The sequence below is a fragment of the Carya illinoinensis genome, chromosome 1 (genome assembly GCF_018687715.1).
Source record: "Carya illinoinensis cultivar Pawnee chromosome 1, C.illinoinensisPawnee_v1, whole genome shotgun sequence".
NCBI classification, from domain to species: domain Eukaryota; kingdom Viridiplantae; phylum Streptophyta; class Magnoliopsida; order Fagales; family Juglandaceae; genus Carya; species Carya illinoinensis.
This window is the reverse complement of record NC_056752.1, coordinates 53,267,855-53,286,876: the sequence shown is the minus strand read 5'-3', so window position 1 is coordinate 53,286,876 and position 19,022 is coordinate 53,267,855. Positions and strand designations below refer to the sequence as shown.

At 38.4% G+C, this 19,022-nt stretch overlaps 2 protein-coding genes across 2 annotated transcripts; one reads left to right on the top strand and one right to left on the bottom strand.

The window, feature by feature from the left end:
- Positions 1–2,029: 2,029 nt before the first annotated feature.
- LOC122286152 (phospholipase D beta 1-like) lies at positions 2,030–11,249 on the top strand. Its single transcript, XM_043095397.1, has 10 exons — positions 2,030–4,278; positions 4,706–4,822; positions 5,428–5,622; positions 6,291–6,539; positions 6,683–6,751; positions 7,186–7,333; positions 8,227–8,375; positions 9,235–9,411; positions 9,633–9,830; positions 10,733–11,249. Exons 1-10 carry the CDS (start codon positions 2,623–2,625, stop codon positions 11,024–11,026), a joined length of 3,252 nt encoding a protein of 1,083 aa, XP_042951331.1. The 5' UTR covers positions 2,030–2,622; the 3' UTR covers positions 11,027–11,249.
- A 2,215-nt stretch (positions 11,250–13,464) lies between these two features.
- On the bottom strand, positions 13,465–15,411 carry LOC122286136 (transcription factor TCP9-like). The gene has a single exon (XM_043095396.1). The coding sequence runs from the start codon at positions 15,076–15,078 to the stop codon at positions 14,041–14,043; it is 1,038 nt and encodes a 345-aa protein (XP_042951330.1). The 5' UTR covers positions 15,079–15,411; the 3' UTR covers positions 13,465–14,040.
- Positions 15,412–19,022: the final 3,611 nt, after the last annotated feature.

The window sequence follows — 19,022 nt, the reverse complement described above, 5'->3', positions numbered from 1 at the left end:
AAATCTGTACACAAAGATGGGTCACATGCAGCTATCAAATCCTGCGCTAATGACCACAGCTTACATGCTAGATCAAGATGGCAGAATGTCTCCAATAGCAGATGCTACTTCTAATACCTCTGAAGCAGCCACCAAGAACTTCTGATCTAGGGCTAATATACGATATCACAGACAAGGACTACCTATTTGTACAGCATGAACTATATAAGAGAAAAATACACTGCAGAAGTTTGAAATAATTGTTTTTCTTTTATTGATATGAAAGAAAATTGAATTATATATACAACGTCTAGAGTTTTATTTTACAAATTATATACACAATTGAGCCTAAAATATGAAACGGTTACAATTGACAAATATGAGAATAATATGCAGCTATTATAGAAAATGTACACCACGATTTCAGCCTAGAACTTGATTCATGCAATCTTCCTTTATATGCCCCCGCAAGATTGAGTTGCCATCAACAAAACCAATCTTGTTGCGTAGTAATTCAGTTCGCTGTTGAAACAGTGGCTTGGTCAATAAATCAGCCAGTTGATCTTGAGTGTGAACATGGCGAACTTGAAGATATCCTTATTGAACTAAGTCCCTTACAAAATGAAGATCTATTTGAATGTGCTTCATATAGAAATGATTGACTAGATTGAAGCTGAGATGTGTAGCATCAAGATTATCATAGAGAAGTTGAAGTGCTGTTTTGAGTGGAAATCCAAGTTCTTTGAGGAGATTTTGAAGCCACATCGTTTCGGAAGCGGCATTTGCAAATGCTCGGTATTTAGCTTCTGTTGAAAACCTTGCAACAACTCTTTGCTTCTTTGAACTCTAAGAAATTAGAGGAGATCTTAGAAAGTCGATGTATGCAGAAGTGGAGTTGTGGTTATTGATATTTCCAGCCTAATATGCATCTGAAAAGATTGTGAAAACAGACAAACCAGATTTAGAAATTTATGATTCTTTATACCATGAAAAATGGTCTGTTTTAAATAACAGAGAAGCCTTTTTGTTGCTGTTTAATGAGTTTTTGTGGGCTTGTACATGAATTGCAAGAGCTTGTGCAATGAGAAGCTGTTTTGTTGTGAACTTGATTCATGCAACTTTCCTTTATAAACTATACCTCTTTTCAGGTATCTTTAGTGTCAAGGGGGGACTTTCCCTTTTCCTGAAAATTCAGTTCATGGTTCTGGATAAAAAAGCAGCCCCCGACATCCATGTTACGTACAAGAGGACAGTGACGAATGTTGGTACCCCGAGGAGTACTTATGTGGTGCCTTTAAGCTGGAGGTACTTGAAGAAGAGATCAGCGGCGAAATTTAGCAAAAGCTTTTATGCATGCAAGAAAACTGAAAGCCATATGATATGTGCTTAGTGCAGATTATATATATATATATATATATATACACGTACAGCTTTGCTACGTACAGTCGTCACATGCAGTCGGCATGCAATCGGCTGTACGGAATGAATAAAAAAAAATTATAAATTTTTTTTTTTATATTCAATGGGACTTACATGAATTATAAAAAGTTATAAAAATAATTTTTTTTTTCATGTAGGTCCCGTATTAATTTTTTTTTTATAGCTGACTGCACGCCGACTACATCTCCCGACTGCAAAAAGTATTCCTCATATATGTATAGAAATCCTTATTGAACTTGGAAATGTTCAAATCACAGAAAGGTTTGAAATACCAAATCACTTCTTGCAACTAATAAATGCATTTTTTATGAAACAGGGAAGAAAGTTGTTGACTCGTGAATATTAAAATTGAGGGTTGAAAATCTAGAAGGGACGGAAAAAAATTACGAAGTAATTATTCTACGAATAGAGGAGATCTTCAACACGGGACCCGTAATGTCTTCAACATTCTTTTTCGTGCTCGACTGGGAATCGAAATAAACGGCCGAAGAAGAATATTTATCCAAACGTACCTCAGCTCCAGTGAAATCCTTCCACGTGGGATTGAAATCAATGGCAACCGCATGAACTGGTACTTTTATTTGTCGAAAAGAGAACTAAGAGGAATGGATGTTGCAACCTGGAAATACCGGTTGTCGGTGTCGCCTTTGCACGGGGTTGTTAACACGAGGAAAATTTCCGGGTGGCAAGTTCCAAATTCCAATCTGCCTTCTTGTTCTTTATTTTTCGAAGATTCCAAACGTCAATTTTGTGTTTTCATTCATCTTTGTCGACGATCAAACCTTGAAAGGTACCCCCACTCGTTATCTTTCCCTCTACTTCTCTGATCAAAATTCCCTTTTGAGCTTTTTCTTGTTGATCTTTGTCACTAAGAATCGAATTTTTTTTTTTTTTTCTGAGCTATCAGATTCCAACATCATTTGTCCCTCTCTGCATCTTTTGCTCTGTTCGTTAAATATACCATCTTTTGTGCCTGTATCCGATCAGCCAAAAATTATTCCAGTCTCTTTCTATCTGCTTCTGTTATTGCTTTGTTTTCTATATACATCTTAGCTTGTTGGATATATATTAATTCAAAGTCGGACATCAAAATTTTCCTTGGATCAGATGCATCTGACATGTCCTGTAATAGTATTTAATTACTGTTCATGAGCGATTATTCATTCAATTATCATCACAAAGAACCAAATTAGTGGTTTGTTAATGGATAATTACGGTTCATCATCTTCATACCCAAACCACAATCCCTATGCATACCCTCCTCCATACCCACCACCAAATCCAGATCCACATCATCCCCCTCCTTATCCCTACCCATATGATTCCGCACATTCTTACACTTATGCATACCCGCCGCCGGATTCGACCTCCCATTCTGGCCCTTTAGACCATCATCACCATCCTCCTCCTCCTCCTCCCCCCCATCCATACCCATATCCACATGCTCCAATTCCCGAGAGTGCTCCTCATCCAACCCTTCAAGACCATAGTAGCTTTCAGTATGGCTCTTCTCATTACCATTATCAACAACCCGGTCCATACCCATCCCCCGAAATCCCACTTCCAGTCCCTTCTCGTGCCGATAGCTTCTCCAATTATCACCGGCAGGATAGTTCAAGTTCTATAGGAATTGGATCATCCGTTAATGTGGATGGTGTTAATTATTCCACTGTTTCTCACACTTCTGCTTACGCACCTTTGGACCATCTTTTGAGCAATGTGCATTTGTATGATAATCACCCTACAGCCACGGCTTCACCCCCTGCTCCATCAGTGCCACCATTGACGAGTGCCCCTTCTAGCACGAGGTACGATAGACCTGGGGACTTTTATGGCTATCCTGGTCACTCGTTTTCGAGTACTTCGGACGTTTCTTATTCAAGTCAGACGGATTCATCTGGATATTCTGCTTATGGCCACTCGAGCTCTTTCGATGGGTCGCAGCATAGTCAGTCCTTGCAGATTGTGCCACAGCAGAATAAAGGATCTTTGAAGGTGTTGCTCTTACACGGGAATTTAGATATTTGGGTTTACCATGCGGAAAATCTTCCGAATATGGACATGTTCCATAGAACTTTGGGGGATGTTTTTACGAAATTTCCGGGGAATGCGAGCAATGAAGTTGAAGTCCACGCGGATAATAAGATCACCAGTGATCCTTATGTTTCAATATCAGTATCAAATGCTGTAATTGGCAGGACTTTTGTGATTAGTAATAGCGAAAATCCTGTTTGGAAGCAACATTTCTATGTTCCTGTGGCACATTACGCCGCTGAAGTGCATTTTGCGGTTAAAGATAGCGATGTGGTGGGGTCACAGCTTATGGGAGTCGTGGCAATTCGCGTGGAACAGATATATTCGGGGGTAAAGGTTGAAGGAACCTTCCCAATCTTGAATGGTAGCGGTAAGCCTTGTAAACCCGGAGCTGTCTTGAAGCTTTCGATTCAGTACACTCCAGTTGAAAAATTGAGCATTTATCATCAAGGAGTGGGGGCAGGCCCTGATTATCATGGAGTTCCTGGAACATACTTTCCTCTCCGGAAAAGTGGAACGGTAACGCTTTATCAAGATGCCCATGTTCCAGATGGATCCCTTCCAAACCTGAAGCTCGATGGAGGGATGCAGTATGTGCATGGAAAGTGCTGGCATGACATTTTTTATGCAATACGCCAGGCCCGTCGTTTGATTTACATTACAGGTTGGTCTGTGTGGCACAAAGTTAGGCTGATTCGGGATGCTGATCAAGCTTCAGATTTCACGCTGGGAGATCTTCTGAGGTCCAAGTCCCAGGAAGGAGTAAGAGTGTTGCTTCTTATCTGGGATGATCCGTCATCGAGGAGCATTTTGGGTTATAAAACAGTGAGTAACTTCCCTTGAGAAATATATTATGGCATCTCATTGTAGCATGTGCCCTAGTTTCTGGATCATTCTTATCAAAATATATAATTTAGTTGTAATCTAACAGATTTGAGCGTAAACCAATTATTAAAATGCAATCTAGTTCTTGGCCTAACTTGGAGTTTGAATTTTATATTCTACAAAAATGCGCTACATAGCAATATGGCATGCTTTTCGCATATGTTGATGCTTGTATTCACCCGTAATTTTTATATGTGCTTTATTTTTAAGGTAGATCTTGATGGCATGAGTCCTAATCCATGATTTCCAGGTTTCGATTCGACGGCACCTTAAAATATTCTCGAAATATTTATATCTTGCCTGCCCTTTTTGTTTCTAATAATAGGTTTTTGTTAGATGCATTCTTAGTAAGCCTCACTATATGCAGGAAGGAATCATGCAAACCCATGACGAGGAAACTCGTCGTTTTTTCAAGAACTCTTCTGTGCGAGTGCTACTTTGTCCCCGCATTGCTGGAAAGCGACATAGTTGGATGAAGCAAAGGGTAAGATGTAAATGCCCTTTTTTTTTGTTGGGGGGGGGGGGGGGGGGGGGGGGGGATTCTCTTTTGTACACGATATAATTCTCGGCAATTTTCTACATCATTTTTAATTTCTTTGATATCATTTCTTAGAACTCCTAGACCGTCGGAATCATGGCCAAAATTAATGCCACATCCTACACTATCTCCATGAGGGGGGGAAAGCTTGTCCAACATTCATGTTAGTTAATGATTGCTATATTTGGCATTGACCATATATTCACTGACCCTAGCCCAGGTTTGGTGCCTGAAATGAACATTACTATGAGGTGTTTGATTTGGTGACTTTAAAAACTAAGATTTTAGCATGAAAATTTACTGCTTAAAGTAGACATTGAATCCAGTGGCATTGCCAGTACTTACCGTTCACACTGTCAATAATTTTGTCTAGTAATGCAGGGGATGACCAATTTTTAAAACATAACCTTTCCCGGCTTATAGTTGAGAGCCCATAAAAAAATGTTTTAAACACACACACACACACACACACAGCCTTATCCACAACTGAATTTTGTTGATTGCGAGCTGTTGTGGAAATTTGAAATTCTTCTTCCATCTTGTATTATCAGGAAGTCGAAACAATCTATACACACCATCAAAAAACTGTAATTGTTGATGCCGATGCTGGCAACAATAGAAGGAAGATAATAGCTTTTGTTGGAGGACTTGATTTATGCGATGGCCGATATGATACTCCACAGCATCCAATATTTCGAACTCTCCAAACAGTGCATAAGGAAGACTATCACAACCCTACTTACACGGTAATCTCTTAGCCCACAACCACAGCATCCTATGTTGTTGAACAGCTGTTAATAGCTTTAACAATGCAGCAGTACCATATTGCTTTTTTGGTACAACTCCTACCCCCCTCCTCCCCTACGCTCCCTGACATTATGTAAGGAAAGGTGATTTCTACAAAACTTTTATGGAAGGATCATTTGAGTCCTGACTATAGCAAAAACCCAATTTGATATTACTTCAAATCAAAATATATTGTTATTAATACATGGAACTTCACAAAAGCTTGAGATTTAATGTGTGTTTATTTTATAAGGGCTATTAATACTGTCCATATCTGTTAGTTCTTGAGGAGACGTTATGAGGTACACAAAGTCTCAAAAAGTGTATGCAGATCCTATGGTTTCTTCTTGAGCTTATTTTACAGGAGATATAGATACAAAAGTATAATTCTTAGTGCAGTTGATTACCCAGTCTCTCGTGCTTCTTATCCTCCCCCTCAGCTCTCCTCCCAACAATAAAAGAAAAAACTAGAACGAATGACTTGAAAATGAAGCCGTAGATGCAGTTGGATTCAAGGAGCAAACTCAAATAATCTCAGATAAAAGGCCAAGGAACTGTTATGTTGATGTATAATTGCCTTCGAGGTAATCATCACTGTTCTTATATTTCATATCGTTTATGTTGACAGGGTAATGTTGATGGTTGTCCACGAGAGCCATGGCATGATTTGCACTCTAGAATTGATGGTCCAGCGGCATATGACGTTCTGACCAACTTCGAGGAACGCTGGTTAAAGGCTGCAAAACCTCAGGGGATTAAAAAATTCAAAAGTTCATATGATGATGCCTTGCTCAGGTTAGAAAGAATTCCAGATATTGTTGGACTGTCCAATGTTCCTTGCACTAGTGAGAATGATCCAGAAGCTTGGCATGTTCAGGTTAGATGGTCTTAACTATTTGTTGTAATTGCTCCGAGGGCCTTGGTTTGGGAGGAAAAGAAGCATTGATTTTTCAATTTGTTCTGGTAATTTGTTTATTGTTATTGATGAAATTATCTTATTCATTTTCTGTGCAAATTCAGATTTTTCGTTCCATTGATTCAAATTCTGTTAGTAGCTTCCCAAAGGATCCGAAAGAAGCCCCAGCCAAGGTATGGTGAAATAAGAAGGATGCTTGGGGAATGAGATGAGATGGGAATTTTGTGAATGGTAGTAAGATAGTTTGTGAATAGTATTGAGATAGTTTGAGTTAAGTATTTATTAGGTTTTGGGAAAGGAGAGAGAAAATTTTGAATAAAAAACATTATAAAGTTAAAATATTGTTAGAATATAATTTTTGTTTCGGGATTTGAAAAAGTTGAATTGTTTTTTATTTTTTGTTTCGGATTTTGGGAAAGTTGTAATGTTAGTTTGAAAGTGTTTGTGTTTGAATGATGTTTGGGAAGGAAATGAGATGGGATGGGATGAGATGGGTTGGAAATTGTTTCCAAACATCCCTTAGTGGTTAGTTTATCTTTTTGCCGATTTCAATCTAATAACCCTCTGGGGAGTGCCTGGAATTTATTTAATCACTTTATTCTATCAGAACCTGGTGTGTGGGAAGAATGTGCTGATTGACATGAGCATACACACGGCATATGTTAAGGCCATTCGTGCTGCTCAGCATTTCATTTATATAGAGAATCAGTATTTCATTGGATCTTCGTACAATTGGAGTTCAAATAAAGATGTAGGTGAGGAAATTATAAATTTAACAAGAGATCATGTTGATCTCTATGATATTTAGAGTATAAATTGTTTTATATGTTGCTGGAATTTGTTGCTGTAAGGACCTAACCTGAAACTTCATTATTTCCACATTCAACATGAACAGACATGAGCTTTGCAGTTTTCTGGGGCTAAAATAAATAATATCAGTTATATTATCATGGAATATTGGATTTTCAGGTGCGTCTAAAAATTGGCTGTGCTTATGTGAGATTCAAATAAAAAGTAACCTATATTCCATTTATTTATTATTATAAAGAGGTCAAAGCCCTAATTTTATTGGAAAACTTTCACTTGTGGAGGAGCAAAATCACAAGACATGTTACCTACTTGAAAAACTGCCAACACATCAAATGAAAGAAACCTATACTCATATGTACCTACATCTTCATTGTGGCATCAGGTTTCACTTATGCATCTATTTTACAGATACCCCTTATAAGGGCGCTTAATCTGTTAAAAAAATCAAAGGATTTTCAGTTTATTAGATGGACTAGACGTTGAACCTAAGCACCATCAGAATGGGAAAACTTCTGCTGATCATGGTAGTACTAGAAGGAATGTCAAGGAAAGATGAAGCATAAAGAACAGTGATATAGTCAAGAATGCACTTTAATTGAAGTCATTATGGTCTTGACATGTAGTGTATCAAATGCCAGTGACGGGCTTCAATTGTCAAAATGATTGGAACCATAAAGTACTTTTAGATATTAGAATTTGATGTTATGTTAAACCACTGCACCACCATACACATCTGCACATTCGTGTTATTGTCTTCTCAGGAAACACTTGGCGAGTTAGTGTGGCAATAAAAAGGTGTCTTATAATTTCATTGTCTTGTTTGGTTTGTTTAATGCAGGTGCTAACAATTTGATCCCAATGGAAATTGCCCTCAAGATTGCCAATAAAATTAGAGCAAACGAGAGATTTGCCGTATATATAGTTATCCCAATGTGGCCAGAAGGTGTTCCTACTGGTGCTGCTACTCAAAGAATTCTATTTTGGCAGGTAAGCTCCAATTAGGAATTTTGAAACTGAAACCATGTTCAGTCAGTAAATGCTCTGCCATGCTATTGTGCTTCAAAGCTCCGCATGACACAGAAGCCTACTGATAAGTATTTTTGCAGTTTTTTCTGTTTCTCTTTTATTATCTCATGCTTTGCAGTGGAAAGCTTTTTGGGAATATCCTGCTTTGTAGCAATTCAGCTTAAACTGATTTCAGTGCCTTTTAGGGTGATTTGCAGTTCTTGTTCTTTCCCAGCAATATGAAACTTTTGTATGTTTGTATGAGGAAGCTTACAATTTGGTCATTTAAGATTATTTTCTTTGGAGGAACAGGGTAGCTGGGCTTGGGCGTTCAATGAGATTATCTGAAACTTCCAATATGAGCACACTGAGAGAAATTTGGGTTTCTGCAAAAGTCTTCTATAGTGTCTCCTTTTTCTCTTTATCTTTTTCTGCCTAAAATGTGGCTCTGGTGTTTTTAATGTATATAACTGCCAGAGGTTCTAAAGAGTACAAGTTCCACTCTAGAGCATCAAATTTATTATTCCCATTGAATTATATGTCTCAATCTTGAAAAAGTGAGACTAAAGCACGGGCTCAATTGGAATTGAGTTGTTTGTATGTAGCATTTCGATGTAAAAGCTTGATTATTTTATGGCAAAAGCTTTACTTGGCAAAAGGTTTACAGAAGCCATTTCTCCTCATCTTTTACAATGGAGAACTCATTTTTTATGTTATAGAAACGTATATAACATCACATGGACCCTTCAATAATTGGCCCAATAATCTGCTAAAATCTGTTGAGTTTATAGTGATTGACTAGTGCATTTTGTTGATCTGGAGTTGTTATAAATTGTTACAGAACAAAACAATGCAAATGATGTATGAGACTATCTACAAGGCTTTGGAAGAGGCTGGGCTTGAGGGCGCATTTTCACCACAAGACTATCTGAACTTCTTTTGTCTTGGCAAACGTGAGGCCATAGACGGTTATGACACCACTTCCTCTAGGGGTCAGACTGCAGCTAGCACTCCTCAGGTGTCTTCTCTTTACTTCTGGAAGTGATTAGTTCTTTAGCCTGATTCTGCGTGATGCTTTGCGCGCACGCGCTTTTGTTCCTTAAACTTTTGACAGGATTAGGTTTCAAACTATAGATACTCTTCTGAACTTTCAAGGGTTCCTTATTGTAGTTCCTCTGATTGCTCAGAAGCAATTTTTATGCAATAAATGTACTTATATGTGCTGTATCTTGTTCCCAGGCACTGAGCAAAAAAAGTCGACGATTTATGATTTATGTTCATTCAAAGGGCATGATAGTCGATGATGAATATGTAATATTGGGTTCTGCAAACATCAACCAGCGCTCCATGGAGGGCACGAGGGACACTGAGATTGCAATGGGAGCATATCAACCTCATCATACCTGGGCCAGAAAAGTTTCTAATCCGCGCGGACAGGTAACTCTAGTTAATTAAGGATCTATCTGATCACACGAAGGATCGCCAGTGGTAGTTTATTCACATACTAGGGTAGATTAGGAAACAAAACTAAAGAGGTTGAGAATTTAAAATTTAAGTAATATCCCTCCTTCTTTCTTATAAAATAAAATATATTGATATCCCTCCCCACCAAACCCCACACAAGAAAAATTATCTTGAAGAATCACATGCATCTCTCCTCATTACCGTGTAAAGCTTATGCATCCTCGGCCCCATGAGTTAGGTTTACCTTTTACTTGTCATTTGCAGCTGCATGGAACTGAAAATTTTCTGGAAACAAACCGGGAATGGCTTAACTTTTTTCAATTTCTTGTGTCCAAAATATAAATACCAACCTCTTAAAGTTCAATAATTATTACTTATTTAAGTCACGTGATCACATGGTCATAAGATATAGACAAGAAGGCTACATCCAAAAACCCAACCGAGCAAGCTTCAATCTTTAGACAGGTTAATCTGATTTCCTAAAAAGGTGCATAATGCATCGGTGTAATTAACTACAAGACGCTTCTGAAATTATCCTTGTTATGACAACCTTCACCAGTACACATTGAAAAAGTTTAAGTGGTGAAAATGATTAGTGAATACACGTCCTACAATAAACACGTACCTTTTTCTGGATTTTTACTCACAAAAAAAAAAAAAAAAAAACAAAAAAAAAAAACAAAAAAGAAAGTACTTCTAAAGTTTCTTTGATTGGACTGAATGCAACCAAGAAAGATGGTACTGCCACAAAAATAATGAAAACGGTAAAGATCATTCCAGAACTCTCTTAAGGGATCTGAAGAATTTTCACGCATGGATGCATGATGCCAATTAAAACTGACTTGCTATTTCACGTGTGAATATGTACTTTGCAGATTTATGGATACAGGATGTCTTTATGGGCAGAGCATACTGGAGGTATTGAGGACTGCTTCACGCAACCAGAGTCTCTGGAATGTGTGAGAAAAGTTAGATCACTGGGAGAGATGAACTGGAAACAATTTGCCGCTGATGAGGTTACGGAGATGAGGTACCACCTATTGAAGTACCCGGTTGAAGTTGATCACAAGGGCAAGGTGAGGCCCCTTCCCGGATGTGCAACTTTCCCAGATGTTGGAGGAAGTATTGTGGGTTCCTTTCTTGCCATTCAGGAGAATTTAACCATCTGAGCAGATTGCATCCTCCTCCTCCTACTTGCTACAAAATATCGATGAGAATAAGAGTAGGAGCAAGTAGAATCTTGACATGTATTTGTCCTCTGTTTGAAACCCATGATGATTTGTGGTATTTTTTTTCTTGCATCTCGCCTCTTCCTTTGTTAGTATACTGTTCAGAGCACCTTGACGGTGTGTTTCCAAAGAAGAAGAAGAAGAAACTCGTGTTTTAATGGTATCTATAGATAACATCTTTTACATATTTTTGAAGTTCTGGACCAAAAGAAAAAGATGAGAAAGAGAACAAGTAAATATATAACAAATGGTTTGACGGAATCAATTGGAAAAGAAAGATGCAAATGCAAATGTAATGTCGCCCACAGCCTATTCAACCTATTACAAAGTTCTCACCGACTTTTAAGTGGAAAACTCACCCCACCCAAAAAATAAAAAATAAAAAAAAAACAACAACAACAACCAAATCGAGTTGGGTCCCAACCTCACTGAATGGGCCAAATAGCTACAGGCCCCACGAGGTCCCACCCAAATGTTAAAGCTGAAAAGGCGGCCACAGTAAATGGCGGTCAGCATCTCCACACACTATGGGTCACTCACTCCTCTCATCGAACGAACTTTTTAAGAAAAAAATAAATAAATACATATTATATTTTTTTAATTGATCCAACTTTTCTCAGCTGCCAAAGTACATTTTTAGATGACTTGTATGGTTATTTGTCCCCCCCCCCCCCAATATTGTAAACTTCATTAAACTTAAAAGAAGAGTTACAGATTGTAAATAATCTATATTAACAATCAGATCAATTATACCTTCATAAAGTGATAGTGCTGCTTGTGCAATGTTGTGAGCAAAAGCATTACCATCTCTTTTTACAAATTATCACTAAGGATTATACTCACTCGATCCCATATGAGTTGATGTTGCATTAGTTAATTGAATGAGAATCTCCCTCTAATATGACTAACCCGTATACTAATTTTATGGTCAACTTTACAGCGTAGAGAGCTCCTTGAGCTTATGCAAGCAAGGGGTCAAAAAAGCTTGATTTTGAAAAATTTTTGTGTGTCAAAATTTTGCCTAAGACTCAAGAGCCACTATACCAAAACCTGCCCTTCCTTTAGTTGCACTTAGACCTGCATCCCAATTTATCTTGACACCCCCAGTTGAGGAGGATTTCATATGCCTATGCCTTCTTTTATCACTCAGAAGATACCTAAGACTTTTGTTGAACAGTTTTGAATTCTTGGAGCAAATTATTTGCTATCTAAGCTAGAATAAATGGATGAGTAAATGAGTTTTCAAAAATGAATTGATTTCTCCTCTGCCAAATGCCTCTAGCTATAATAACAAATAATTCTAAAGTCTCTAGATCACAACTTGAGATAAAAGCCTCAACTAAGTCACTAAACTTTTCTGGTCTAATAAAGCATTTATGCAAATCAAAAAGGCCTTGACTCTACACATCCATGGCAGAGGGACAATTCCACAATATATGGGTCACAATTTCATCCTCACACAAACAAACAAGGCACTTATGAGAGTCACAAATCCATTTTTTTAGCCAGTATTTAGTCTCGTGGGCAATGACTAGATAAGCTCTCCACATAAAATATATAATATATAATCGCCCTTATTAAGGGACAATATCGATAACGTACTTCTAAGCCTCAAATTGAAGTAATATAATATGCCAATTAGTTTCAATGATAAAAGAGTTTTACTACTCATCATCCTCACACACATTTTTTTTATTTGTTTAAATTTATTTTATATTTCATCTTCTTAAATTAATTAAATTATTTTACTCATTATCTATATACTAAATATTTGATTAAAAAAATATAATATGTAATGTATAGAAATGATAAATAAAATTTTTCATAATAAAATCCAGCATTAAAATGAAAACTTGGGCAAAATTATTGAAATTTGTAAAAAGAATTTCATTGGCCTTGTTCCCCCACCAAAACGTTAGGTTCAGAGCATAATAGGCGCCCAACGATTGTCGTGGGAGTATTAATCAAAAGTCTTGGAAGAGGGAAGATATTAACAAAAGGCCACAAAAAGGTGAAAAGGTTGGGTATTGCGTAATAAAATTATGCAGATGGGGTGGGGGGCACTGGGCCCACCATCACATTCAAAACATGAACCAACCCACGATATGTACCGCACACGTGGACCACCAATAGTATTATGGACCAGACTATGTAACACAGCCAGAATGGACCTGACCCGCTTCTTTTAGCTCGGGATACTCGAGACGAGGCATCTCCAAGTCCAACTCATCGTGCACACCAACCATGATGTTATATCATATATGGCCTCCTCCTCCTCCTCCTAACTATTTCACCTATCCCACCATTCCCCCACTCTGATTTTATTTTATTTTATTTTTATATCAACTTCTTTTTAAAGCAAAGGAAAAACCATTCTCTCAGTCTGATACAAATATGTGCATTTAAAAAAGTAAAATGATAATTAAAGCCAAAGGAGTGGGAGATTCTTAGCTTAGCCGCCGACTCCACCGTTACAACATTTGCAATTGCAATTTACACTACTTTTCCGAATGGAAACCTAACATCATCACCATCTCCAAGCTTCTCATCTGCAACCTACCCACGTCACTTTGCTTGGGGCGGTCCCTCGGCCGTAAGGGACTGCACGTGTTGCAGAGATAAAGCAACTCTGCCCCCACCATTCTCGATCGGACCACAAAACCCTAAACAGTAGGTGTAGGGACCGCCTTGCTTGCATCGGAAAAAGTGCGGAGACTCTCCCCCTGCATTTGCCCCCGCCCCCCACTACTTCACATGAATGAAAGTGGCCCCCCTCCTCCCAAAAACTCGTACCTCCTTATCCCGTTGCACGGTCCACGGAGCAGCACCACTTCGCTTAAAGTCTTCAGTTGACCCCACTGCTACATGTGGTCCCCACTTCAAACATGGTCCCCACCTTTAGGCAGTCCCTCACGTGTGCATGTGAGGCTCCATGAACCAAAAAAAAGGGTTTCTCAGCGTTTGGAATGGCGAGGCATGAGCGGGAGCTCCTGTTTGTCGTAAATCTCGAGAGAGAAGTCTCTCAGCATCTGAGTGGTTGAAGTTATAGTTTTACTGCTCGTCATAGAAGTAGCCGAGCTTGGACAAGAAGTGGTTGAGTTGGGTTGGATTTCAACGTTCGCGGGTGTATTGGCCATGGAGGAGACGAAGGACGATATCGGCCTCGCCGAGACGTTGATTAGAGGCGTCGCCGTGGCTGGGAATGTGAATATGTGAGGCTGGTTTGAAGGTCCGGCGATTGAGGCCATGGGCGGAACCATGATCAACGTCCCGGGCACGACGGCGTTTGAGGGTATAGCCCACACGGGAACGACCGCTTGTACTTGTCGTTGAGGGACGGTAGTTATGGGGGCGAGACCCGACGAGACCGAAACGCCGTCGCTTACGTCTACGTATTCACTGTTAGCAGGTCGTTTGCGTTTCTTCTTAATGGGTGGGTCGCTGTTGGGAGCGGATGTGGTGGGGATTTTGAGGGTCCCGTTAACGGACAGGGCAATTGCGGGGACCGTTCCGGTGCCAGTGGCGGCGATGATGGCCGGTTCGGCATGTTCTAAGAGCCACCGGATGGTCTCGCCGTCTGACTTATGTTCCAGTTCTCGGGTCAACTGAAAGATCCGGGCGGCGCAGGCGGCAGGCATTCGGATCCTCCGCCCGCGACCCTCCACTTTCGTGTGACGATCCTTCGTCGAGGCTCTCTTCTCTGCCCCTTGTTGCGTTCTGCTCCCGACCGCTTTCAAATCCATCTGCCTCTGTATACCCGCGGGCACGTGCGCGGCTACGGGCATCACCTGTATCGCCTCCGTTTCTGGCTCTTCTTTCGGCGCAGCTATCTCTGCCGACGTTGGCTGAGGCGGTGTGGATATGGTGGTGTTGGTGGGTCCCTCTTTCCTGTGGTGGTTCCGTAGTTCCGCCTTTTCCCCGCCGTTTATTTCCAAACCAACATTTCTTGTTGCTTGGCCCTTTCCGCGCTCCTGTTCCCGAATCGCAGCCATCTTTGGAATTTGGAGAGAACTAACTGCTCGGACTAAAATCCAGTAAAGAAAAAGCAAGAGAACCCAGAGAGGGAAAAAAAAAACTTACAGAGTCTAAGAAATTAAAAACAGAAAAAGAAAAAAGAGAATGTTTTATAGGAAACAATTTGCAAGCTCTCTCGCAAAAGTAGAAAGAATACGTATAGTTCTACGTCCGTTTCTCTTCTCGCTTACAAATTAGAGCGAGAAACGAAGGAAACACCAACACAGAAAAAGGAGAGAGGAGAGGTGAGAGAGATAGAAACGAATCCAATTTTTCGTAGCTAGTAGATAACACGTAGGAAACGATGGAGAACCCACCGTATATATAACGTGGAAATGGGAATAGATGGATATACTACCAGATGGGAGGTGGGGGCAATTTAAGGATCGTATAGCTACTTGGACCCATTTGATGGCGACACGTGGTGGCTCCCTCGTCAAGAGGCTCGTCTGTTCGGTTTGAGTCAAAGGTCGTGATGACGCCCATCAGCCGAATGATAAAAAGATAATAATAATAATAATAAATAATAAATCTCTTATTTTATTTTCCAAATTTATTTTGAGCTCGAGTTTGTACATAGTTACTTGCTTTAGGGACGGATAGACCTCCGTCCAGTGTAAAGACATGATGCTCATATATTTGAGTTTAGAAAATCGGGAATTCGATTCGAAACGAGATTATACGACTGATTCAATGAACCTTTGTCCCACTATTCTAATCGCTGTTATAGAGACACATATGTAAGGCACTTCCACTGTAATGTCAAGATGATGATCAACATAACTATGGACTCAAAAGGTTTGAGGACACATTATGCCCATACAACGCTTCCCGTATTATTAGAGAATTAACAATGATGATAAAAAAATATATAAATTTTTTTTACATATAATCACTTTTACGTATTCTTTTATACATTTCATTAATGTCATTGATTGCGTAACTTTTTTTAATATGAAATAATTATCTTAATAAATCACATTAGTAGAATGTACAAAAAATATGTTGCCCAGATGACTAATACAAGAGGGGGGTAAATTGAGTTATATAAAAAAAATAACAATTATAAATCAAATATATAATATAAAATATAAACAAAATATAAAATAACAATAAATATAAAGAGTAAGGGTAAGAGAGAAGCAAACTCAGTATGTTAACGAGGTTCGGCCCCATTGCCTACGTCCTCGCCTCAAGCTACCCCTTGAGGATTCCCAAATTCACTATTCAACCTCCTTCAGGTGGAGATAGAAACCTATTACACCTTTGAGCAATACCGCTACAAAGGATCCGTGTAGAACACCCTCTACACTTGCAATCACCTTACACGTGGTGATTCAACTATTCCCCGTGTAGAATACTTTCTACACACACAAGGGTTATACACACCCTTTTTCTGATATAAGAGCTGATAGTGGGTAGGTTATCAGAAAACACTCCTCAATGAGTGAAATAAGAACAATACAGCGCAAACTATATCTCTCAAAATGAACAAGGATTAAGGCTCAATGCTTAGAGAAGAGAGAATGAAAGCTTTGAATGAATGTTGTATGCTCTTGGTGTTGTGAATGTGAAGCTCTCAATTGATTTATTTATAGACATATGAGAATTCATATTCAAATTTAAAAAGATTCACATGTCAAAAACAACATCATTCACTTTTTCAAAAAATTCAAATAAAAGGTTCTTCTTTTTCAATTGTCAAAGACAACATCATTCACTTTTTCAAAGAATTCAAATAAAAGGTTCTTCTTTTTCAATTGTCAAAGACAACATCATTCACTTTTTCAAAAAAATCAAACCTAATCTTTTACTTTTGGCATATGACAAAATGAGCACACTTTCATTTTCAAAAAATTCAAACCTAATCTTTTACTTTTTGTATAAGTCTAAAAAAGCATCAATCACTTTTGAAAATATTCAAATAAAACATGCACATGTGAAAGATGACAATCAATCATCTTTAATATTTTCAAAGTTCAACCCTTTAATCAAGGCATGCACATGCAAAAGATGACAATCAATCATCTTTCAAAATTTTCAAATTTAATTTTCAAAAATATTCATGCACATGTGGAAAATGTATTTTAATGCTTTATGATAAAATATTAATTTTGAGCATTAATCCTAATTTCGAATTTTGAAGAGATTTACAACATTACTCTATAATTTTAATGTGAACTTGTTCCCTTCTTGCTCATGCTTATTTCCTTGATGTGCTTGACTCCATTGTGTAGACAACTTGAGCTTGAGACTTCTTTATTCTTTGAATTCATTTGTTATCATCAAAATCCATGTGTAGATTTATAATCACATGAAACTTGAAACCTTGAGTTCAACAATCTCCCCCTTTTTGATGATGACAAATATTTGATAGAACTTGAAACCTGTATTAATACTTAAGCTCCCCCTGAAAATATGCGTTAGTTTTTCAAGTAAAAGTATAAATATAATTCCAAGCATATATAACAAGTTTAGCAATTTAAACAATGTTAATGTTCTAGTCTAAAACTTCTCCCCCTTTTGGCATCATTAAAAAGGATCGGCAGCAAATAAATGGACTAAAGAAAACGATGCGTTTAATAGTCACTGTAGATAGTTGAAAAATGGAGCCGTCCGTGACCCGACAAGTGCTGCAAAGTCTCGAGGCCTAACTCTATGAATTTAATACGGCTGAAGATTTAAACAATCGCCTGATGTTGTTGACAAACGGGATTGAAGGTTCCGAGTTTCTATAAAAAAATGATCATTTTCATCTATTGGATGTCAAAAAAATAATCGCTTCTTGACCTGAGTTCTGTTTTTCCACAACGATAGAATGGCTGAGTAATTCTCTTCCACTAATGTTCCAGACTTGAATCAGGAACCCTTGACGCATCAATCATCAATCTTCTCTCCTGAGGCAGTCAATACCATGATAGGAGCAGTGAACCGTTTTTCTAGTAAGGCTGATTCTGAGATTATTGCAGAATCAAGAATGCTCAGTAGTCAATATGCTGCCTCTGTTACGATCTTGTCTCGAAGGTTAATGACCAGGGTGAGTGAGATTGATCATCTTAACATGCAAATATCTGAGTTACGACAAAAGCTTGCTAATAAGGATAGTGAGAATAAAAGGCTAAAGCAAGAAAACCAAGAGTTGAAAAAATTTGCAGATTGGTATGCTCATAATCTGCAACCACGAATAGAGGAGCTGGAACGAGAAAAGGTTCAGATACAAGGTTAACATCGGCAGATAACAGCAGAGGTTCACCGTTTACTAGAAAAATAGGGACAATCTACTGTTAATCTCGCTGAGTTAGTAAGAAAACTTTTGACAATGTGTGTCCAGCATATCTTGTATTTCTTTTGACTAAATAAGATTTGAAGAGAAAATAATTTGTCTTATTCTTTATGCTATCTCTATAAAATCAGTCCTGAAGTTCATCCAATCCGCATCAAGTTTTCATCTCATCTCTATAACTCATCTGCATTCCTTCAGCATTCTCGTTTTAAGCCTTCTATTTTTTTTCTCAATGGCTCATTCTTCTAACATTTCTCTAGATCCATCCATGAGGCATTATGCATCTCAACCTCCTGTCCTTTCTGCAGCTGTCATTGGTGCCATGTTGCAGCAAGAAAATAATAATCTGACTAATAAGTCAGATTCTGATGCTATTTATGACTTGGTGAGTCTTGGGACTCGCTACTCTTCCTCTATTGTTGCTTTTTCTCAGCGGCTACAAGCCAAAAATCATGAAGTTGAAAGGCTCAAAGAACAAATTGTTGTACTTCAACGAATTGTTCAAGAGTCTCATACAAGGGAAGGAATCATTCGGCAAAAGAATAAACAGTTAAAATCTTTATTAGATTTTTCATTCCGCTTGCCGGTTCCCATGAATAAGAATGACATGATATTGTATGAAGAGAATGAGCGTCTCAA

Coding starts and splice junctions, on each gene's coding strand:
- LOC122286152 (XM_043095397.1), top strand. CDS start 2,623: ATGGATAATTACGGTTCATCATCTTCATACCCAAACCACAATCCCTAT. Junction 7,334..8,226: donor GAGTTCAAATAAAGATGTAG/GTGAGGAAATTA, acceptor TGTTTAATGCAG/GTGCTAACAATTTGATCCCA. Junction 9,831..10,732: donor TTTCTAATCCGCGCGGACAG/GTAACTCTAGTT, acceptor TGTACTTTGCAG/ATTTATGGATACAGGATGTC.
- LOC122286136 (XM_043095396.1), bottom strand. CDS start 15,078: ATGGCTGCGATTCGGGAACAGGAGCGCGGAAAGGGCCAAGCAACAAGA.